Source organism: Triticum urartu, chromosome 3A (genome assembly GCF_056163025.1).
Source record: "Triticum urartu cultivar PI428250 chromosome 3A, HENAU_Tu73, whole genome shotgun sequence".
Taxonomy (NCBI): domain Eukaryota; kingdom Viridiplantae; phylum Streptophyta; class Magnoliopsida; order Poales; family Poaceae; genus Triticum; species Triticum urartu.
The window spans coordinates 661946861-661971504 of NC_141875.1; the positions used below are offsets into that span (position 1 = coordinate 661946861).

At 46.7% G+C, this 24644-nt stretch overlaps 1 protein-coding gene and 1 pseudogene across 1 annotated transcript; both read left to right on the forward strand.

The window, feature by feature from the left end:
- The first annotated feature begins 935 nt into the window (after nucleotides 1-935).
- LOC125530904 (wall-associated receptor kinase 17-like) lies at nucleotides 936-6727 on the forward strand. Its single transcript, XM_087513866.1, has 4 exons — nucleotides 936-1849; nucleotides 3405-3872; nucleotides 4868-5008; nucleotides 5096-6727. The coding sequence occupies exons 1-4, from the start codon at nucleotides 967-969 to the stop codon at nucleotides 6319-6321; spliced, it is 2718 nt and encodes a 905-aa protein (XP_087369992.1). The 5' UTR covers nucleotides 936-966; the 3' UTR covers nucleotides 6322-6727.
- A 5350-nt stretch (nucleotides 6728-12077) lies between these two features.
- Nucleotides 12078-13116, forward strand: LOC147981171 (uncharacterized; annotated as a pseudogene).
- Nucleotides 13117-24644: the final 11528 nt, after the last annotated feature.

Sequence of the window (24644 nt, forward strand, 5' to 3'; positions counted from 1 at the left end):
CCTCTTGGGTGCCTTGGCGCCCTAGACGGTTGGTGGTGTTCGGAGCTCAATCATTGTGGTGTAAAGCTCCGAGCAAGCGTCGGGGTCTCCAATTAGGTTGTGGAGATCGCCCCGAGCAATTTGACGGGTACCGGTGACCGCCCCCAAGGGTTGCCAAAGTGTACGGGTTCGGTGACCACCCCCAAGGGTTGCCATTTGTACGGGTTCGGTGACCGCCCTCAAGGGTCCCTTAGTGGAATCACGGCATCTTGCATTGTGCGAGGGCGTGAGGAGATTTCGGTGGCCCTAGTGGCTTCTTGGGGAGCATTGTGCCTCCACACCGCTCCGAACGGAGATTAGCATCCGCAAGGGTGTGAACTTCGGGATACATCGTCGTCTCCGCGTGCCTCGGTTATCTCTTACCCGAACTCTTTACTTATGCACTTTACTTTGTGATAGCCATATTGTTTCTTATCATATATCTTGCTATCACCTAGTAGTCTATCTTGCTTAGCATAAGTTGTTGGTGCATATAGGTGAGCCTAGTTGTTGTAGGTTTTGTGCTTGACAAATTAACCGCTAGGTTTATTCCGCATTTGTTCAAACCTAAACCGTAATTATTTTAAAACGCCTATTCACCCCCCCTCTCTAGGCGACATCCACGATCTTTTAACATGGCTCATAAACTAGCATAGACCAACCCGAGAGGTACATGTCTACAACTAGTCAACAATAGTGTCCCTTCTTCCACGGTCCACAAGTTTGTTTCCACGTGTGAGTCTATTCAACTAGTCAACAATGGTGTCTCTTCTTCCACAGGCCGCATGTGGTTCAGCGAGAGCCGTCTTCAATCCTTCTGCTACTAGTCACTGAGTGAGACCCAACATGCATCCCGCTAGAACGCTAGATGCATGCTATATAGCACTAACAAGTTGAAGCACCGGTACTATCCAACACAAACAGAGAAACAGAGTATACATATGCAAGATGAGCAGGGCCATGGTATCACTAGTCATAATTGCGGTGCTCGTGCTGCTGCCGACAACAATTGCCACGGTGACTACGGCTAGAAGAAACTGTCCCAACACTTGTGGTTCTGAAGTGATACCTTACCCGTTCGGGCTAGATCCTTCGTGCTCCTTGCCTGGTTTCAATCTCACCTGTGCTGTCGACAAGAACACCAACGAGAGTCCTCTCATGCTGGGCATGGGCAACTCAATCCTAAAGTTGTCTCAGGTTTATGTGGATGCCAACTTCAACCTCTACGTGAACACCATTCTCTCGTACTCGACGAAAATGATTCCCGGCGTCCGCGACTACTCCATCCACTGGGAAGCTCCAGCTAGGCCCTTTGCCATATCTGGCTCGTCAAACATGTCCTTGTTCGTTGTTGGCTGCGGCGTCAAGGCCTCACTGTTCATTCATAACTCGGCCGTTGAGGTTGGGAACTGTTCCGTCGTCTGTGCAGAAGCTCAAGTCATGGAGAAGCTACCCACAGGAACGTGTGATGCCATGGTTGGCCTCGGATGCTGTTTCATTGATATACAAGTGAACCTAAGGGCGTTCACTCTGGACATCTCGCGCATCAACGGCACTCCACACTCGAAACAAGTGCAAGCCTACATCAGCGATAATATGGACCCAAGTTTCACCCCGATTGGTGCATACTCTGGGTCTCAATACTCAGGAACAGCTCAGCTGGATTGGTCTATTCCCTACCAGCCGAACTGCAGGCGTGCCATGGAGGACAAGGACAGCTATGCCTGCGTTAGTAACCAGAGCGAGTGCTATGACTCGCCGATCGGGGGATATGTTTGCTATTGCCAGTCGGGCGCGGGCAACCCTTACGTCTATGGCGGCTGCATAAAAGGTAATCCGCCAGGTCATCTCTCCATTATGTGACGGTGGTAACTCTTAGTACTAGTAGTAGTATATATGCTGCGTTCAGTCCAAGGATAAAATGACTAGTTAGCTAATTTTTTTTTTTGCGTTAGACTAGTTAGCTAACTAACTCAGCTAGGTTAAATACCTAGTCCTACTTTCCATGTTTCCAAAGCCTAGTCAGCTTAATTGCCATGATTCTTTTGACTAGATAATACAGTATGGTTTAAGAATAGGGAAACAGGGTTGAGTCAGTGGATATAGTAACATACTATTGTGTACTCCCTCCGGTCCGGTATGCGGGGTTTAAAGGGATAAAAGGTCTTGACCAGGTGAGGTGAAATGCCCTTTAAAATGCATTGTTGTATCAGTTAAACCCTTGATCTTTTAAGGAACCAAATACAATCTTAATTTATCTATTTATTTAGGACGCCAATAACTGCCACACGTATGGGCGTTAAGAAATCTGCCCACACGTTCTGTGTGGTGTCTAAAAGGACCAACTCGCACGTCTGTGTGTGGGCAAAACAACTAGCGCCCACACGTCTCTTTTTTTCCCCCTCCCGATCCCTTTTACACGCGTGCGTGTGGGCGAAATAGATAACGCCCACACGTCTGGTACGTCAGGCCTCGTACCTCGTGGTCCCGCACGACCCACGTGCTACTTTATCGCGCGCCCCGCAGTTGCCATGGGCCGGACCCTCATCCATGTTCGTTTAAGTGCAGTTGCCATGTCGCTGAACTACGGTTGCCATGTCGGACAACTACAGTTGCCATGTTTGCTGAACTGCAGTTGCCATCTCAGGTCAAAGTTCCAGATTGCCATTTTTTGGACAACTACAACTGTTGCCATGTGTGGTCTGGTCTACTGCAATTGCCATGATTTCAAAACTTTAGGAGTTGCCACCTACTAACACTAGGCAGTTGCCATGTAGCGCTACAAAAAAGGCATGGCAAAAAACATGTTCGGGTAAAAGAGAGAGTTGCCATGTGCTCACAAGCACACTAGGGCAGTTGCCATTTAAAAAGAAAGAGTTGCCATCTGCTTACGTGCACGCTAGGGCAGTTTGCCATGTACCATGCCAAACATATGGCAACTGACATGTTCGAGTAAAAAAAAGTTGTCATCTGCTTACAATCACACTAGGGTAGTTGCCATGTACACTGCAAAACGCATGGCAACTGGCAGCTTGGGGGTGGGAGAGAAGGCGGGCGTGTGGGCGCAATGGCAAACGCCCACACACCAGCCCTTGTGCGTGACTGAAAACTGGTGTGTGGGCGAACTACTAAACGCCCACACACCGATCCCTCCGTGTGGTAAAATGGATGTGTGAGTGACCTCTCTCACACACCACACACGCGAGTTGTCCTACGTGGCATACAAAATCAGCTAATTCGTGTCAAGATTCGTGTAGAAATTACTGGACGGTGATGGAGGCGTGTGGGTGAGTTGGCTAACGCCCACACGTGTGGGCGTTAACATTTCCGTCTATTTATTGTTGTTCATTTCCTCAAATGTTTGGTATTCTTTCTGCCTTCAACAGAATTATACGGATTATACGGCTCCATGCAGCCGAGAAAGGATTGTCCTACATCATGCGGGGACGTGAGCATCCCATTCCCCTTCGGTACAGATCTTGGTTGCTTTGCAAAGCCCCATCTCCACCTTGCATGTACACCACCGGTCCTTAAAATGACAGCTCGAAAGTTCGTCACAGACATATCTATTGATGATGGTATCTTGCAAGTTCAGGAGTTACTAGAGCCAGACGATTCTGGTTCGAACTCAGACCCTACGCTCTACATATCATCTGTACAGTCGGGCATGGTGAAGTGGGCTATCGATTTCATGCCATGCAAGGATGCTATGAACGAGAGCGACTACAGATGTGTCAGCACCCATTGCGGCTGCATTGATGTCACAGACGATAGAACACTCAAACATGTCGGTTACCGGTGCAAGTGTTCTCCTGGTTTTGAAGGAAATCCTTACCTCCAAGATGGATGTACAGGTACACTCAGAATCATTTTACTTTTCCTAAGTTGTCTGAATTTTCCGTAAATCACAGTCACCGAAAGTTGCATATTAATTTTTCCCCAAGAGAACAATTTTCCCGAATAAATATTAGTTAGCCCAAAATTGTATTCTGAAAGCTTGCAGTTTTAGTGTAATGTTTGTGTAATTTTTTGGCCCCTATAGTTTACACAAGTATAAAGTGGGATGAGATCGGGATGGTTGGATATGATGACCCAAAGACTCAGAAACACAGCTGAGATGTCAAAAATAGATAACTTACGGATAGTTACTCCCAAGCCACATTCAAGCATGCATAACCGTGCGAGGGGTAATACCAAATTGAGAGCAAAATGATTACCTCTTTCATTACACCTTTCCGTCCCCTGCACCCAAAGATGCACATAAAGTAACTTATTACAATGTCAATACAATATTCACATCATAAGATGACCAGGAAGCGACAACCTACCTAAGGCATGGAAAAAATAAATAAATCAAACATTACATTGTTTGAAGAGGGACATAAAGTCTCCGGTAGCGAACTCCAACCCCATGGCATCAGCTGAACCACTCGCTTCTACCAGTGCGATAAAACTTCGTTGCCGCAACCAGTTGATACATAAGAAGATGGCCAACAAAGATTAGTCGGCTTTCCCTTTGCCAAGAAAAAAAAGACCCGTTCATAGACAAATCGACCAACATAAAGTATGTTCCTACACTAAACTCTGTGAGCACGACTATTTAACTTCCCCTGCCCCCTGCAACTAATTTCCAACAATCTCAGAGACACTACGAGGCGGATACATACCAAAATTTATGAACATCACTAACTATGCAAACACTATATATTGCTGTGTTGAAGCTCATATTAGTGGCATGGGTCAAATAAATGGATAGTTTTTGTTGTGAAAATTGCACGTATCATTGTTGGAGAGATATTGCATACAAATTTCGTATAACAGAAAGATAATCAGATATCTTACTGTGCAGATACCGACGAGTGCTGTCGGCCAGATAAATGCAAGGGTATCTGCCAGAATACTTTCGGAAGCTATACATGTACCAGTTGTCCTCATGGAACAGATTTCAATAGCGCCACAGGAAAATGCAAGCCAACTACTATAATATTAGGTGAAAAAGTTAATAAGTTCATACGTATTATGGTTTCTGCTATATCTTGGAGATAAATAACTCACTTAAACGGGCCATCTATTGCAGGTGTTACTATTGGACTAACCAGTGGTGCAGGCATTCTGTTTCTTGCCGCGATTGTTGCTATTCTAACTCGGAGATGGAAGAGAAATGTTCAGAAACGTTTGAGAAAGAGGCATTTCCGTAAGAACAGAGGCATTCTGCTAGAACAGCTGATCTCTTCCGATCAAAGTGCCAGTGATGGCGGCACAAAGATATTCTCCCTGGAGGAGCTGCAAAAGGCAACCAATAATTTCGATCACACCCGTGTGGTTGGACGCGGTGGCCATGGCACTGTCTACAAGGGCATCCTGACCGACCAGCGAGTGGTGGCCATCAAGAAATCAACGCTTGCGGTGATCAGAGAGATCGACGAGTTCATCAACGAGGTCTCCATCCTATCGCAGATCAACCACCGGAACGTGGTGAAGCTGCATGGATGTTGCCTAGAATCTGAGGTCCCTCTGCTTGTCTACGAGTTCGTCTCCAACGGCACGCTCTACGACCTCCTGCACCGCGAGCAGAACGGTAGCTTGTCGCCGTGGTCCTGGGAGGAGCGCCTGAGGATCGCCACCGAGATTGCAGGCGCGCTCACGTACCTGCACTCCGCGGCTTCCGTGTCGATCCTACACAGAGACGTCAAGTGCATGAACGTGCTCCTGACGGACAGCTACACCGCAAAGGTTTCAGACTTCGGCGCGTCGAGGCTGATCCCGATCGACCAGACACACCTAGTCACTGCCGTTCAGGGCACGTTTGGGTACCTAGATCCGGAGTATTACCACACCGGTCAGCTCAACGAAAAGAGCGATGTTTATAGTTTTGGAGTGATACTCGTTGAGCTGCTGACGAGGAGGAAGCCGATCATTCAGAACGAGTATGGCGAGAAGCAGAACCTGTCCAACTACTTCTTGTGGGCTATGAGGGAGAGGCCCCTCGAGGAGACAGTGGACGCTCAGATCCTCGATGAAGCGAATGGGGAACGGGTTCTGTGCATGGCTCGGTTGGCGGAGGAGTGCCTATGTCTGACACGAGTGCAGAGGCCTACCATGAAGGATGTGGAGATGAGGCTGCAGCTCCTGGCGGGGCGCCGTGTTGTACCAAGGGCGGGGCCGCATGAAGGGGCACAACCTCGCCGTGAAGCTACGGGAGACGTTGGGCGTGGTTGTGTTGTTCCGGTGATTGGTCAGCATGGCTCACGCCAATTCAGCCAAGAGCAGGAGTTCGCGTCGTCTCTGCGTGTACCGCGGTAGTTTGTAGGCATGAAGCATATTGTTAGTATAGAATAAAATGCATATACAGTTGTGTGTATCCTAATTACCTTTTGCTCGTGCTTGCAAAGTCCAATTTTATAACGTGTATTTGAAATTTCAATTGAAATATGTAAAAGTGATTTCTTTTTGGGCCAACCTGGACCCACCAATCAGCAGAACCAACGACATGCCTTTGTCTCCTCTGTTCCAAAACAGAGCGCAAAGGAGGACAACTTCCATTGAAGGCGACTAGAGCTAGTCTGGATGGTGCTGTTTTTCTGTTCCACCGTGCAATGGGAAACGTTTTGAGAAGTACTTTTGTTATGAGAAACATTTTTTCTCACAAAATATTTCAATCTCTAGACTATAAGATTTTTTTTTTGAGTATCCACTTTAGAGTATTTTAGAGTATCCACTTTCACTTGTCTATGAACTGTACAGGCAACTCAGAAGTCCTTTACCGCAGACGCGGCTATTCGAATAGATGATGTTAACCCTGCAGGGGTGTACTTCTTCACACGCGCTCTCGCCACTTACCACCATGTACACGTCGTGTATCTCGGCAACCTTCAAGCGGAAGCCTGGCGAGGGAGTTGGCCACGACCTGACTAACCCCGCAAGTCTCTAGTCCAGGTTTATCGCCTATTCGGGTTCCACCCGCAAGGAGATCCGGCCGGGGTGTCGCTCACGGCCCCAAACGATGTGTACAGGGTTCCCAAGCCCACCAAACGGGCGACGCTTGGTATACCCGGCCACGGTGCCTAGTCTGTCCCAAGCCCACCTATACCGGGTGCCACTTGGTAGACTACTAACACTACCCACAAACACCAGAAACTAGTTGCAACTCCTGGACAGAGATCGAGGCGATTAATAAGCCGAGAGGGGTCGAGTTACCGGAACCCAATGTGTGGTAGTAACTGTTCATGGATCACAAACACAGAACTCAGTTCCTGAGGACGGTGTCAATGAGACAACCCACCATGTACTCCTACATGGCCTCTCACCGCTACCTTTACCAAATCGTGTTCACACACTTAGCTCTCAACAGTAGGATATGTTCACCACATTCCAATTCATTCCCGATGAATCAGACCTGACTCAACTCTAAGCAGTAGCAAGCATGACAAACAAGCATGAATGAGTAGGCACATCAGGGCTCAAACAACTCCTACTCATGCTAGTGGGTTTCATCTATTTACTGTGGCAATGACAGGTCATGCAGAGGAAAGGGGTTCAACTACCGCAACATGTAACAGTTGAAACGTTGTTGTCCTAATGCTGTAAAAGAGAGCAGGAGCGAGAGAGTGGGATTGTATCGGAATGAACAAGGGGGTTTTGCTTGCCTGACACTTCCAAAGATAATATAGCTCTTCATCGGTGTCATCGAACTCCTCGTCGAAACACGTCTACTGAGAGGGAACAACCACCGGCAAACAAGGAAGAACACAATCAATGCAATGCACATCCAAATGAATGACATGTCATATTAAGGTACTGGATTGACCTAGTGCAACAGTTAATCATATTCATTGAAGTGGAACTCAAACATATAGCAAATTCCAACTCCAAAACTAATTACCATTTATTCCATAATCATGAATTGTCCTATTCAGTGAGGTTAACTTGTTCAAACATGCATGAAAAAGGTACATATGGATAGATTGGATTTTTCTGATAATTTTTCATATATAAATTATTTCATTTGGAGTTACGGTTGAATTTCTATGATTTTTCAAAGTTTGCAACATTTTCTGAAATAAATAAATCATTTAAGATTTATTTCAATTCCAAAAAAGTGATTACTACATCAGCATGGCATCACTAGGTCAACTACGCTGATCCAGGTCAAACCTGACCATTGGGTCCCGCATGTCGGTGTAACAGGGTCAGCAGCAGAGGCTGACCAGTGGGGCCAGGTCAACGCTGAGGTGGCAAGGTCAAGCTGACCAGTGGGCCAAGGGCATTAGCTTAATCTTAGCAGGGGGATAAACCTGTGATTAATTAAGGGTGTGGGGCCCATTTGTCAGTGACAGAGGAGGTTAGTTAGCCCCGTCATTAGTACTAATGACGGTGGCACGTCGGCTGCCGCCGGGGTTGGTCGCCGGCGAGCACGCAGCACGGCGGAGGGCTTTGGGTTCGCGCTATAGGGCACGGACCGACGAGCGGTTTGCGGCAAGGGGTTGCTGGCGCTTGCGCGCATCCATTGGTAGTATCAGGAGGGTGAGTGGTGGCCTGAGTCGAGCGCAGCGTTGACTTCGGCGGCAGACAGAGTTCGGGATAGCGCGGGCGCGGGGCTGCAGCTCGCGTTCGATCGAACAGAGAGCACATGCGGTAGCTACGGGGCAGCAGGAGCTCGACCACGTGCTCAGACATGACGTTGCTCCACCATAACGACGGCGACGACAAACGCGACGGCCAGAGCTTGCGGGTAGGACGGCGAGGTCAGATAGCGGACGAGCGCGACCAGGGGAGTAGGGCGAAACGACGACGGAGCTCACTGGGGTCGATGCGCAGATCAGTGGGCTCGGGGGCGACCGGAGCGAGGCGAATCGACGAACGGCGTCCGGTGGGTACCGAGGTTGAAGACGACCAGATGGTGGCGATGTAGGGCCTCCGGCGAAGTGTGGCTCGGTGGGGAGGGCGAGGGCATCGCAGCGGAAGTCTTGGATAGCACGGGGAGGCGAGGGGAGAACGGTGGACGCAGTGGCAGTGAACGGCGGCGACGGGCTCGCTCGGGTGGTTGCGGCGCAAGTGCTGGGGGGAGAGGGAGGAACCAGAGAGGGGGGGGAGATGCAGGGGGTGCCGTGGCGCTCTTGGCGTCCTCCAGCAGCAGCGACGGCAAGCAGGAGGTGGCCGCGCGCGTGCTGGCGTGCGGAGGCCACGCGCCCCTGCCTACTGGCGTGAGGTAAGGGATGACTGGCATCTCCAGTGGGCTGGGCTGCTACAGTAACGGGTTGGCCAGGTAAGTCACTCTCTCTCGCTCTCTAGTTTTTTTGTTTCTGTTTTCTATTTTTTTTGCAGTATGTGTTGATTTAGTTCAAAGACCAAACCACTTTCATAAATCCTGAAATTGTTTGTGGGTGCAAATCATATTATTACAGGGCCCCACCTCAAGTTTCAGAATTTTTAGAGCAATAAATATATTTATAGGATTTATTTGCTCCAACTCAAATAGGTATTGTGTTAATTCAAATACCAAAAATGTCTTGGAAAAATATCCATCATCTCTGGATATGGTTTTCACCTTCTTCCATAAATCATGAACATTTTTGCAGACCAATTTGGATTCATTGAAAAAAAATTAAGTTGAACCTATTTGCATTGTTTTGGTGCTAGGGGTTTGATCATCCCCCATTTCAAGTTTAAAAGAAATTTAGACATGATATAGCAACCAAGCTAGTCCAAGTGCATAGCAAAGCTAGGGATGTTACACCGTCCGGCTACAGGCGACGATGTTTTGCCGTGCCGCTGCCGTAGACGAGAAGAGGAGTCCGTCTGGCCACCGTCGACGAGGTCTTGTCGCGCGCCCACCATCAACGGAAGTACGACGAGAAAGCCGCAACAAAATAATAGGATGGGAATCGTGACTGGTTAGAAGTTAGGGTTGCGGTACTGGTGACGCACCATGGAGTTTTGGTCGGAGGCAGCGCTCCTTTTACCTAGTGCATCACGTAATTAAATCATATTCTGTCCTAATTTTTCTGAAGAAACTTGCCTTATGGGAATATGAGGGATTGCATGCTGATTTTCTTTCTCGGCCAAAAGTTCAGTGGGGAGGGGAAGGAATTGATAGATTTTAGGCAAGTAAAAATCACCTAAAACCGCAACGTGGGGAGGGAAAGGAATCGATGGGATAAAAAAATTGGTGGGATCGATCAACGTGAGGAGCTGAGTAACGAACGAAACGATGTACGGACTTCTCCTTTAGGAGTAGAGATTTGTGGGTCGTTTTTGGTTAGTGTAGTCCCCTGCATTTGAAGATTGGAATGTAACTAGCAAGATGCCCGTGCATTACACGGGACATCAAGATGCATTTTCTTTTATAAAACGCCTATTGTGATTGACCAATGCGGGAGTAATCTCATGTGTAAAAACCAATGAGATCTCGAGAAAGGCGAGAGATAAGATGAGGAGGAGTGGGGCGTGGTGGTAATTGATAGTCGGACTGAGCGGAGGCATAAGGATGGACGACGACGACAGCGGCCACCATGCCAGATTGTTACAGAGTCTTTCTTTTTTAATTGCTCAACAGTGAGGTTGTGGGAGATAAGGATGAACGAGGGAAGACCCCATCTGCAAATATAGAGAGAGGTTGACAATTTTTGGTTTGCTAAGTGCGCATACCATGCACGTGGCCACCGGCGCACGGGTCTCATCGACCTCGTGCTCGGGGTGTGCTTCCATTTGGCACAAATATAGAGAGAGGTGCGGGTATCTATTTGTAAAATTGTCATAGTTTGCTTTCTATCTATTATATATAGATCGGACGATCTATATTGCAAGATGGCAGACATACCATCATCATCAACTCGGTTTTTTATAAGAATAGAGATGATTGTTTTGGATCCGTGTATCCTGAAACAAAATTTCAACTGATTTTCACCTGCCAATCAAAATTTTAGTATTAGAGGGTGCTTGTAAATGTCTGGACCCGTCTGGACCAATGGGGTACATCAAGCATCTGCGGACACAAGTCAACCCTTGGGCCCATCACAAACCTGTTTTGATGTATGCTGCTGGAGATGCTTAACTCTCTTTGTACGAATTGACACAGAAGAGAAGTTTGAAAAATTGTATAACTTGAGGCACTGGTTTTGGCCAATACCTGTTTGGCATGCTATAATCTTTGAAACAAAGACCAAAATGGTCAAGTACGGTAGTTCTGGGCTACGATCCATTTTGTTTGTACAGTACAATTGAAATTTGGGTTAATTATCCTTTTGCCCTCAGTGGTGTTCATGTGCTCAGTTTTGCCCTCAGATGCGAATTGTCCTCAGTTTTGCCCCTAGTCCGAGCACAGCAACTATGACGAGGCCAAACGGCCATATTTGAGTCCATTCCGTCCGCCGGCGTTAGTGGTTGTGGGTTCGGAGCTTACACGTGGGACCGCGTGGACGTGGGTCCGGAGCTGACATGTAGGCCCGTGCAACTAAATCCCCAAATCATTGGCAACCCACCCGCCCGGTCGGCTGTCCTGCGCCGCCGCCGCCGCCACCTGCGCCGCGGCCAGCACCTGCCCCGCCACCAGCTGCACGGCCTGCTCTGCCGCTACCTCCCCGCGCCTATGCTCCACGGCTACCTGTGACGCCCACCACCTTCCTGCGACGCCACGGGTGGGGCGCCCGCCACCTGCTCGATCCGCGGCGCGGCCTCCTTCCGTGCGCCCGGCCGGAACGCTCAAAGGTGGGGGGCTGCTGGAGCTATTTAAACTAGGAGGAAGAACCCTAGGGCGAAATGGTGAGCAGCGGCGACCCCGGAGTATTTGGCGAGGCAGGCATCAGGCCGGAGATCCGCTGCATCCACGACTGGATTCCCGAGGGGTAAGTATCGCCTCTTGTTTAGATTGAGCTTACTTGTGCATTTGAACACTCGATTCGAGTAGGTTTGCCCAATTAGTGTGCTGATTGCGTCTCTGTTTTTCGCCCGTTAGGATGGAGTTGCGGTTTGCTTTCATGGTGCACATTAGAAGGGACCGGTACATGTTCGATGCAAAGGATAAGAAGAAATACCAAGGAGGTTTTGATTATCTGTTGCCAATGGCTAGTAATTGGAGTTTCAGACAATTTGGGGAGGTAATTTGTAGCCAATATCCTTGGGGTTTGCTTGATGAAGTGATATACAAATACTATGATGGGGAAAAGAATTGGGTGACAGTTAGTAATGATGAAGAGTTAGCTACCATGTTTGTTAGGCATAAAGAGAAAGATAATTTTCATGTGAGACTGCAAGTTGATGTGCTTGAGCAGGCATTTGGACCTAGGATGGCGGGTGCAACATCTCGGGGAGAACCAAGTCGTCGTAATGGCATCTCTAGCCAGAACAGTTCAGTTGGTGCACGACGACGTGGTGGCTCGACAAGTGTGGGCAACAGCAGTAGGGTCCCCCTTGAAGTGGAGCCTGATGGCTACAATTCTGGGGTTGATGAAGAGAAGCTATATTCTGATGTTATTCGGAATTTACGACGGGCACCTCGGACTGAAAATCAAGATGAGGCTCACAATGCAGTCTGTGTGGATGATGACGCGATGGGTGAGGACGAAGACCTTGCAGCTGTTGAATGGGACCCTTTGAACCCTCATATGGAAGAAGGTACAGTTTTTGCATCCATGAATGAGTGTAGAAATGCACTTGTGACATACTGCATCAAGGTAGAACGTACTTTCAAAGTTGACAAGAGTGATCAAGTACGTTACAGAGTGCACTGTCCGACTGAAGGTTGTCCATGGAGGTTGCTTGCATCTAAAATGCGGAATAGCACTAATGTTCAGGTCAAAGTGAACCCTTTTAAGCACACATGCCAGGAATCAACCCTTAGGAAGGATACAATCAGTAGAGCCAAGTCAAGATGGGTGGCAGAAGAAGTAAAGAAGTGGGTGAAAGAAAACCAGCAAGTGGGTCCAAAGGAATTGCAGAAGAACATCAAAGATAAGTTCAAGATAGATTTACCATACATGAGGTTGTTCAATGGTAAACAACATGCTATGGATTCTATTTATGGTAACTGGCAGAAAAGTTTTCAATTGTTGTATTCATTCAAAGGTGAAGTGGAGAGGACAAGCCCAGGTAGTATTGTAGATATTGATCACCACACCATGGAGTACACATTCAGGGGAGTGACAAAGACCAAGGAATGCTTTAGGAGGGTTTTTGTCTGCTTTGAGGCTTGTCGCCGGGGTTTTTTGGCAGGCTGCAGGCCTTATTTGGCTATTGATGCCACTTTTCTCACAGGGAGGTTTAAAGGACAGTTAGTAGCAGCTTGTGTAGTTGATGCACATAGTTTTGTATTTCCAGTTGCCTATGGTGTGCTGGAGACAGAGTCTGAGAAGAGCTGGACTTGGTTTTTGCATAATCTCCGCCGGGCTATTGCACATCCCAATGGGTTGGTCATTCATACAGATGCCTGCAAAGATTTAGAAGTGGCCGTGGATAATGTGTTCCCTGGAGTAGAGCATAGGGAATACATGCGTCACCTTGCTGCAAATTTCATGAAGAAATTCAAAGGAAAGGTGTATACCGACAATTTATGGCCAGCATCTTCGACATGCAGTGTGAAGAAGCACAACTACCACTTGAGGTAGTTATACATGAATCCCAAAGTGAAAGAATACTTGGAAACACACCACTCCAAGTTATGGGCCAGAAGCCAATTCAGTGAAGTGAGCAAAGTTGACTATGTGCACAATAATCTAGCAGAGTCTTTCAACTCAATGATCCGGAAACTAAAGGGTCATTATGTGGTGGATTTTCTTGACAGAATAAGGATAGAATACATGCAGAAATTTCATTATCGTACAGGAATAGCCGAGGCAAAATTCATGGGCCACATTATCATCCCTGTCGTGATGAATGAACTGAAGCAGAAGACAACAGGCTTGGAAATGAACATGACTCTTTGCTCGGGTACCACAACAGAGATATCATATTTGGATAAAGAGAAGAGGGAATGGAGGTATCCAGTGGATTTAGAAGCTAGAACTTGCAGTTGTAGGCAATGGCAGATAACTGGGTTGCCATGCATTCATGCCTTGTTTTTCATCACTTCTCTCCCAGGTCCAGCAGGGAACATACAGCAGTATGTGCATGATTACTACTCTGTTGCAAGGTTCAAAGCCACATATGCTTATGCCTTGCCTGCTATGGAGGGAAAACAACAATGGGACATGGTGGACCCTGGATTCAAGCTTTGTGCTCCAATTCTGAAGAGAGCAGCAGGTAGACCAAGGAAGAGTCGAATCAGACCTCGCAGCGAAGGAGCTGGACTTGGAGCGAGGAAGCGTAAGTGCACAAGGTGTGGTGGGTCTGGTCATTTTGCTAAGTATTGTGATAACACAGTAGATCCAGCGTTCGGAGAGATTTTCGATGAAGGCTTCGATGAAAATGTTGGTCAGCAGCCGGTTGCCTCAACAGATGATGAAAATGATGGTCAACAACCGGTTGCATCAGATGAGGATTTTGACAAGGTTCCAAATGATGATGGTCAACAACCGCATGATTTTGACGATGATCCAAAATATCCTCCAAATAATGATTCAAGTGAGGCTCCAAATGGTGATCCAAGTGAGGCTCTAAATGGTGATCATGGTGATCCAAGTGAGGCTCCAAATGATGATCCAAGTGAGGCTCCAAGTGGTGACCAACCTTCTGTTGTTGTGAGTTCTGCTAGGTATGTAAATCTTGCAAGGGTCAAATACTACTGTACATCTATCACTTGACATGATCTCATTACCGTTTATTTTTTGCACAGCTCTATGGTAGGTTTGAAGAAGACGCGCAACGTACCGACAACCAAGAGAAGAAGAGAAGAAACAATGAGCACAAGGTGCACGAGGAGCAAAGTGATGGCAAAAAGCTCAAGGAACAGACAGAAGCCCCAACGCTATCTATGAATAATTATGAAACATTATGAATAAGGGATGATGTTGTATTATGAAACATTTATCACTTGACATGTTGTATTTCTGTTGGATGATGTTGGACCTATGTTAGAAGTATGTTTGACATGATGTTTGAATGAGCACATGGTTTTTCCTTTTTTGATTTTTTTGAATTTTGTTTTGCTCATTTAAATTCTGGTCAAACCTAACTTTGACCAAGATTTAAACAAGTCTAAAACATCAAAATGAAAAACTAAGCCTGGATACTTCTTAGTCAATCCAAAATGAAGTTGTGGTGAGCTTTTTGAAATTTTCATGAAAAATGTGTTAAAAAGAGGGGTCCAAAGGTAGGGTAAACGGCCTCATTTCTAAGCAAAAAAAAATTTGACCTTGTCTAAATCAGCCAAATAACTTTCCTACACATATATTCTATATGTACAGACTATGTGCGCTGGTTTTTCCATTTTTGATTTTTTTTAAATTTGTTTTGCTCATTTGAATTCTGGTCAAACTTAACTTTGACCAAGATTTAAACAAGTGTAAAATATCAAAATGAAAAACTAAGCCTGGATCCTTCTTAGTCACTCCAAAATGAAGTTGTGGTTAGTTTTCTGAAATTTTCATGTTCATTTCCCCAAAACACTTCTCTTCACTTCATACAAGAGAGTTTGAGATACTCGAGATATCATACAATACACATGAACTTATCATTTAAATGTATGTAAAGCTTGTTTATCAACTTAAATCGTTAGTATATGACATAAGAAGACTATGTGCGCAGGTTTTTTATTTTTCTGATTTTTATTTGATTTATTATGCTCATTTGAAATCTGGTCAAACATAGCTTTGGCTGCTCCAAACCCCTCCCAAACCCCACTAACCCTAGCGCTAAACAAGGACCGTTCATCTAACCCTAGCGGCGATCAAGGGCCGTCGATCTAACCCTTCTAGAAGGAATCTGCGGGGAGGAGGGGGGCGATCCGCGAGATGCAATCTGATTGGCTGGGAGACCCATTGTTTTTTTAACAAATACCGGGCGCGCTGGATGGACCGTTGGGCCGTCGTGCTCTGGGCCTGAGACCGCAGTAAATAGCCCATCTCAGCCTTTCCAGGCCTTGCATGCATGGAGGCGGCGACGTGGGTTTGCATGCACGGGAGGCGGCGACGTGCATGCATGCGAGCGAGGCGAGCGAGGCGAGCGAGGCGCGCTAGGTGAGCTAGGCTAGCGAGGCGAGCTAGGTGGTTCAGTGCAGTGGTTCAGGGCAGCGATTCACATGCACCGCCCGGTCAAAGAGCTATGCAGTGATTCAGATGCACGCACGCGTCCCATGCATCGTTTTGTGCAAAAATTTAACTGTGCAAAACGTAACGGATACACACACGCGTCCGGATTCACACACGTGCCGTTCTCATCCTTTCTCTCTTCCTCTCCCACGCACAGGCCTATAAATGGGGTGCCTCTCTTCCTCTCCCACCCACAAGCCAGATCCGATCCTCTCCAACTTCAAACACCCAAGCGACCGAGCCCTCCCCAAGCGAGACCAAGTGAAGATGCAGTTCAACGGGCCGACCTTCAACCGTCCGCCTGTCGTGCCGGAGCTGCGCTACCCATCGGGCGTGCTCGTGGAGAGGGAGCTCCGTGTGTGGGCTATTTCAAGGTGGAGGGGTTCCGTTGAACTCACCCGCGCCTTCCTCAGAGCCGGCTATGCCCACCTCCCACGGGGCTCGCCGAGGATGTTCACCCTCAACGAGGTTCGTGACCACGGCGGCATCCTCCTACTGCTCACGGCCACCTTCACCAACCCGTTTGACGCGCGCGAGCTCCTCGGCCAAGTCTTTTGGTGCGGCTGCGAGGCCATCTTCTTCACCGTCTACAACATCTACACCAACTACGAACGCATCTTCCCCGCTCCAGGCCAGATGCACTCCCTTCCCTACGACGAGGAGGAGGAGGTGTGAAGATTAAGACGGTGTTCAAGGGGCGCGCGCGGCCAAGGTGGAAGAAGAAGGTCAAGATGAAGATGTTCAAGCCCGGAGTCAAGCTCGTCATGTTTCGTTTTTTATTTTGTTGCTTTTCTATGTCGTGTCGTGTCGTGTCATGTTTCGTCATGTGTCTGTGAACTGTGAACTTATCTAAGTTATTGCAATGGTACGGTGTGTTCCATCTTATCTAAGTTATTAGGGTTTATTATGTGTGTTAAAAAATGTCCGTGCCCAAACATATCATTTCTTCCCTAAACAAGTCATGAAGTTCGAGAACTTGTGGTTTTCATTAATGAAAATCGGAGGGGGTGAGAAGCCCTCTGTTTCATTCAAACAAAAAGTCATGAACTAACATGCAAATTTATTCCCTTTAAATCCTAAACCAAGTGCCACTCTATCCCTAGACCAAGTGCCACTCTGACCAAAATCATGTGGTAGTGCAACATACATTTTCAACCTTTCAACCCTCCAAAATTTAAGTGCAAAACAATGGAAAAACACTCTCACGCGTGTCCAAACATTCACGGTCTCACTATTTTTTTTTTAAAAAAATTCAAAATCTCACTATGTATACCTTCCTTCCCTATCCATGTCAAAGTCTTGCCATCTGTCCTAACGATTACCAGCGCAGCCCTAAACACCACAAACCCACGCGGTCCTGGGTTTGAGTCCCCAGCCGCACCAATTTTTTGTGCATTTTCCACCCTTCATTTTTTAGACAAATTATGTTTTTCTCAATGTAATGCCCTTAAAAATTGTTCATTTATTTTGGCACCTGGCGTAAACCTCTACCAGAGCTGAGGCACATTTTCCATGACATTTTGGTCTTTGATTTAAATCACGGTGTATTTGAATTGGATTAATTAACAGCTCCAAAAAATTTCTAACTTTAATTGTGTTGGAAATATGCCCTAGAGGCAATAATAAAAGTATTATTATTATATTTCTTTGATCATGATAATTGTCTTTATTCATGCTATAACTGTATTATCCGGAAATCGTAATACACGTGTGAATACATAGACCATAATATGTCCCTAGTAAGCCTCTAGTTGACTAGCTTGTTGATCAACAGATAGTCATGGTTTCCTGGCTATGGACATTGGATGTCATTGATAACGGGATCACATCATTAGGAGAATGATGTGATGGACAAGACCTAATCCTAAGCATAGCACAAGATCGTGTAGTTCGTTTGCTAGAGCTTTTCCAATGTCAAGTATCTTTTCCTTTGACCATGAGATCGTGTAACTCCCGGATACCGTAAGAGTGCTTTGGGTGTATCAAACGTCACAACGTAACTGGGTGACTATAAAGGTGCACTACAGGTATTTCCAAAAGTGTCTGTTGGGTTGACACGGATCGAGACTGGGATTTGTCACTCCATATAACGGAGAGGTATCACTGGGCCCACTCGGTAATGCATCATCATTATGAGCTCAAGGTGACCAAGTGGTTGATCACGGGATCATGCATTACGGTACGAGTAAAGTGACTTGCCGGTAACGAGACTGAACAAGGTATTGGGATACCAACGATCGAGTCTCGGGCAAGTAACATACCGATTGACAAAGGGAATTGTATACGGGGTTGATTAAATCCTCGACATCGTGGTTCATCCGATGAGATCATCGTGGAGCATGTGGGAGCCAACATGGGTATCCAGATCCCGCTGTTGGTTATTGACCGGAGAGTCGTCTCGGTCATGTCTGCTTGTCTCCCGAACCCGTAGGGTCTACACACTTAAGGTTCGGTGACGCTAGGGTTGTGAAGATATGTATATGCAGTAACCCGAATGTTGTTCGGAGTCCCGGATGAGATCCCGGACGTCACGAGGAGTTCCGGAATGGTCCGGAGGTAAAGAATTATATATAGGAAGTGCTGTTTCGGCCATCGGGACAAGTTTTGGGGTTATCGGTATTGTACCGGGACCACCGGAGGGGTCCCGGGGGCCCACCGGGTGGGGCCACCTGTCCCGGGGGGCAACATGGGCTGTAGGGGGTGCGCCTTGGCCTAGATGGGCCAAGGGCACCAGCCCCAAAAGCCCATGCGCCTAGGGTTCCACTTAAGGGAAGAGTCCCAATGGTGGAAGGCACCTCTAGGTGCCTTGGGGGGGAGGGAAACCTCCCCTTGGCTGCCGCACCTAGGAGATTGGATCTCCTAGGCTGGCGCACCACCCCCCCTTGGCCCTCCTATATATAGTGGGGGAGAGGAGGGACTTGACAGACCAGCCCCTGGCGCCTCCCTCTCTCCCCTGTTACATCTCTCTCTCTCTCGTAGTATAGGCGAAGCCCTGCTACTGTGACGCCCTGCATCCACCACCACGCCGTCGTGCTGCTGGATCTTCATCAACCTCTCCTTCCCCCTTTCTGGATCAAGAAAGGAGGAGACGTCATCCGTTCCGTACGTGTGTTGAACGCGGAGGTGCCGTCCGTTCGGCGCTTGGTCATCGGTGATTTGGATCACGTCGTGTTCGACTACATCATCATCGTTCATTGAACGCTTCCGCTCGCGATCTACAAAGGTATGTAGATGCATCCGATCACTCGTTGCTAGATGAACTCCTAGATGGATCTTGGTGAAACGAGTAGGAAAATTTTTGTTTTCTGCAACGTTCCCCAACAGTGGCATCATGAGCTAGGTCTATGCGTAGTTCTCTTGCACGAGTAGAACACAATTTGTTGTGGGCGTTGATGTTGTCAACTTTCTTGCCGCTACTAGTCTTATCTTGCTTCAACGGAATTGTGGGATGAAGCGGCCCGGACCAACCTTACACGTATGCTTACGTGAGACCGGTTCCACCGACAAACATGCACAAGTTGCATAAGGTGGCTGGCGGGTGTCTGTCTCTCCTACTTTAGTTGGAGCTGATTCGATGAACAGGGTCCTTATGAAGGGTAAATAGAAGATTGACAAATCACGTTGTGGCTTTCACGTAGGTAAGAAAACGTTCTTGTTAGAACCCTACTTCAGCCACGTAAAACCTGCAACAACAATTAGAGGACGTCTAACTTGTTTTTGCAGCAAGTGCTTTGTGATATGATATGGCCAAAGTTGTGATAAATGATGAATGATCTATATGTGATGTATGAGATGTTCATGCTATTGTACAAGGAATCACAACTTACATGTCGATGAGTATGACGGTGACAAGATGATCATGGAGCCCCAAGATGGAGATCAAAGGAGCCATGTGATATTGGCCATATCATGTCACTATTATTATTTGATTGCATGTGATGTTTATCATGTTTTGCATCTTGTTTACTTAGAACGACGGTAGTAAATAAGATGATCCCTTACAACAATTTCAAGAAGTGTTCTCCCCTAACTGTGCACCGTTGCTACAGTTCGTCGTTTCGAAGCACCACGTGTTAATCGGGTGTGATAGATCCTTACGTTCACATACAACGGGTGTAAGACAGTTTTACACATGCAAAAAACACTTAGGGTTAACTTGACGAGCCTAGCATGTACAGACATGGCCTCGGAACACAGAGACCGAAAGGTCGAACACGAGTCGTATGGAAGATACGATCAACATGAAGATGTTCACCGACGATGACTAGTCCGTCTCACGTGTTAATCGGACACGGCTTAGTCGACTCGGATCGTGTAACACTTAGATGACTAGAGGGATGTCTAATCTGAGTGGGAGTTCATTAATAATTTGATTAGATGAACTTAATTATCATGAACTTAGTCTAAAATCTTTACAATATGTCTTGTAGATCAAATGGCCAACGTTGTATTCAATTTCAACGCGTTCCTAGAGAAAACCAAGCTGAAAGACGATGGCAGCAACTATACGGACTGGGTCCGGAACCTGAGGATCATCCTCATAGCTGCCAAGAAAGATTATGTCCTACAAGCACCGCTAGGTGATCCACCCGTCCCACAGAACCAAGACGCTATGAACGCTTGGCAGACACGTACTGATGACTACTCCCTCGTTCAGTGCGGCATGCTTTACAGCTTAGAGCCGGGGCTCCAAAAGCGTTTTGAGAGACATGGAGCATATGAGATGTTCGAAGAGCTAAAAATGGTTTTTCAAGCTCATGCCTGGATCGAGAGATATGAAGTCTCCGATAAGTTCTTCAGCTGTAAGATGGAGGAAAATAGTTCTGTCAGTGAGCACATACTCACTATGTCTGGGTTACATAACCGCTTGACTCAGCTGGGAGTTAATCTCCCGGATGACGCGGTCATTGACAGAATCCTCCAGTTGCTTCCACCAAGCTACAAGAGCTTTGTGATGAACTTCAATATGCAGGGGATGGTAAAGACCATTCCTGAAGTATTTTCTATGCTGAAATCAGCAGAGGTAGAAGTCAAGAAGGAACATCAAGTGTTGATGATGAATAAAACCACTAAGTTCAAGAAGGGCAAGGGTAAAAAGAACTTCAAGAAGGACGGCAAGGAAGTTGCTGCGCCCGGCAAGCAAGCTGTCGGGAAGAAGTCAAAGAATGGACCCAAGCCTGAGACAGAGTGCTTTTATTGCAAAGGGAAGGGTCACTGGAAGCGGAACTGCCCCAAATACTTAGCGGACAAGAAGGCCGGCAACACCAAAGGTATATTTGATATACATGTAATTGATGTGTACCTTACCAGTACTCGTAGTAACTCCTGGGTATTTGATACCGGTGCCGTTGCTCATATTTGTAACTCACAGCAGGAGCTGCGGAATAAACGGAAACTGGCAAAGGACGAGGTGACGATGCGCGTCGGGAATGGTTCCAAGGTCGATGTGATCGCCGTCGGCACGCTACCTCTACATTTACCTACGGGATTAGTTATAAACCTCAATAATTGTTATTTAGTGCCATGTTTGAGCATGAACATTGTATCAGGATCTCGTTTAATACGAGATGGCTACTCATTTAAATCCGAGAATAATGGTTGTTCTATTTATATGAGAGATATGTTTTATGGTCATGCTCCGATAGTCAATGGTTTATTCTTAATGAATCTCGAGCGTATTACTACACATGTTCATAGTGTGAGTACCAAAAGATGTAAGGTTGATAATGATAGTCCCACATACTTGTGGCACTGCCGCCTTGGTCACATAGGTGTCAAACGCATGAAGAAACTCCATGCAGATGGACTTTTAGAGTCTCTTGATTATGAATCATTTGACACGTGCGAACCATGCCTCATGGGAAAAATGACCAAGACTCCGTTCTCAGGAACAATGGAGCGAGCAACCAACTTATTGGAAATCATACATACTGATGTATGCGGTCCAATGAGTGTTGAGGCTCGCGGTGGCTATCGTTATGTTCTCACCCTCACTGATGACTTGAGTAGATATGGGTATGTCTACTTAATGAAACACAAGTCTGAAACCTTTGAAAAGTTCAAGGGATTTCAGAATGAGGTTGAAAATCAACGTGACAGGAAAATCAAGTTTCTACGATCAGATCGTGGAGGAGAATACTTGAGTCACGAATTTGGCACACACTTAAGAAAATGTGGAATAGTTTCACAACTCACGCCGCCTGGAACACCTCAGCGTAACGGTGTGTCCGAACGTCGTAATCGCACTCTATTAGATATGGTGCGATCTATGATGTCTCTTACCGATTTACCGCTATCTTTTTGGGGCTATGCTTTAGAGACTGCCGCATTCACTTTAAATAGGGCTCCGTCGAAATCCGTTGAGACGACACCGTATGAATTATGGTTTGGGAAGAAACCTAAGCTGTCGTTTCTAAAAGTTTGGGGATGCGATGCTTATGTCAAGAAACTTCAACCTGAAAAGCTCGAACCCAAGTCGGAAAAATGCATCTTCATAGGATACCCTAAAGAAACTGCCGGGTATACCTTCTACCTCAGATCCGAAGGCAAGATCTTTGTTGCCAGGAATGGATCCTTTCTAGAGAAAGAGTTTCTCTCGAAAGAAGTAAGTGGGAGGAAAGTAGAACTTGATGAAGTATTGCCTCTTGAACCGGTAAATGGCGCAACTCAAGAAAATGTTCCTGAGGTGCCTGCACCGACTAGAGAGGAAGTTATTCATGATGATCAAGATACTTCTGATCAAGCTCCTACTGAAATTCGAAGGTCCACAAGGACACGTTCCGCACCAGAGTGGTACGGCAACCCTATCTTGGAAATCATGTTGTTAGACAACGGTGAACCTTCGAACTATGAAGAAGCGATGGCGGGCCCGGATTCCAACAAATGGATAGAAGCCATGAAATCCGAGATAGGATCCATGTATGAAAACGAAGTATGGACTTTGACTGACTTGCCCGTTGAACGGCGAGCCATAGAAAATAAATGGATCTTTAAGAAGAAGACAGACGCGGATGGTAATGTGACCATCTATAAAGCTAGGCTTGTCGCTAAGGGTTATCGACAAGTTCAAGGGGTTGACTACGATGAGACTTTCTCACCGGTGGCGAAGCTGAAGTCCGTCCGAATCATGTTAGCAATTGCCGCATTCTACGATTATGAAATATGGCAAATGGACGTCAAAACGGCATTCCTTAATGGTTTCCTTAAGGAAGAATTGTATATGATGCAGCCAGAAGGTTTTGTCGATCCTAAGAATGCTAACAAGGTGTGCAAGCTCCAACGCTCGATTTATGGGCTGGTGCAAGCATCTCGGAGTTGGAACATTCGCTTTGATGAGATGATCAAAGCGTTTGGGTTTACGCAAACTTATGGAGAAGCCTGCGTTTACAAGAAAGTGAGTGGGAGCTCTGTAGCATTTCTCATACTATATGTAGATGACATACTTTTGATGGGAAATGATATAGAACTCTTGGACAGCATCAAGGCCTACTTGAATAAGAGTTTTTCAATGAAGGACCTTGGAGAAGCTGCTTATATATTAGGCATCAAGATCTATAGAGATAGATCAAGACGCCTCATAGGTCTTTCACAAAGCACATACCTTGATAAGATTTTGAAGAAGTTCAAAATGGATCAGTCCAAGAAAGGGTTCTTGCCTGTTTTGCAAGGTGTGAGATTGAGCTTGGCTCAATGCCCGACCACGGCAGAAGATATAGAAGAGATGAGTGTCATCCCCTATGCCTCAGCCATAGGTTCTATTATGTATGCCATGCTGTGTACCAGACCTGATGTAAACCTTGCCGTAAGTTTGGTAGGAAGGTACCAAAGTAATCCCGGCAAGGAACACTGAACAACGGTCAAGAATATCCTGAAGTACCTGAAAAGGACTAAGGAAATGTTTCTCGTTTATGGAGGTGACGAAGAGCTCGCCGTAAAGGGTCACGTCGACGCTAGCTTCGACACAGATCTGGATGACTCTAAGTCACAAACCGGATACGTGTATATGTTGAATGGTGGAGCAGTGAGCTGGTGCAGCTGCAAACAGAGCGTCGTGGCGGGATCTACATGTGAAGCGGAGTACATGGCAGCCTCGGAGGCAGCACATGAAGCAATATGGGTGAAGGAGTTCATCACCGACCTAGGAGTCATACCCAATGCGTCGGGGCCAATCAAACTCTTTTGTGACAACGCTGGAGCTATTGCACTTGCCAAGGAGCCCAGGTTTCACAAGAAGACAAGGCACATCAAGCGTCGCTTCAACTCCATTCGTGAAAATGTTCAAGATGGAGACATAGAGATTTGTAAAGTACATACGGACCTGAATATAGCAGATCCGTTGACTAAACCTCTCCCTAGGGCAAAACATGATCAACACCAGAATTCCATGGGTGTTCGATTCATCACAATGTAACTAGATTATTGACTCTAGTGCAAGTGGGAGACTGT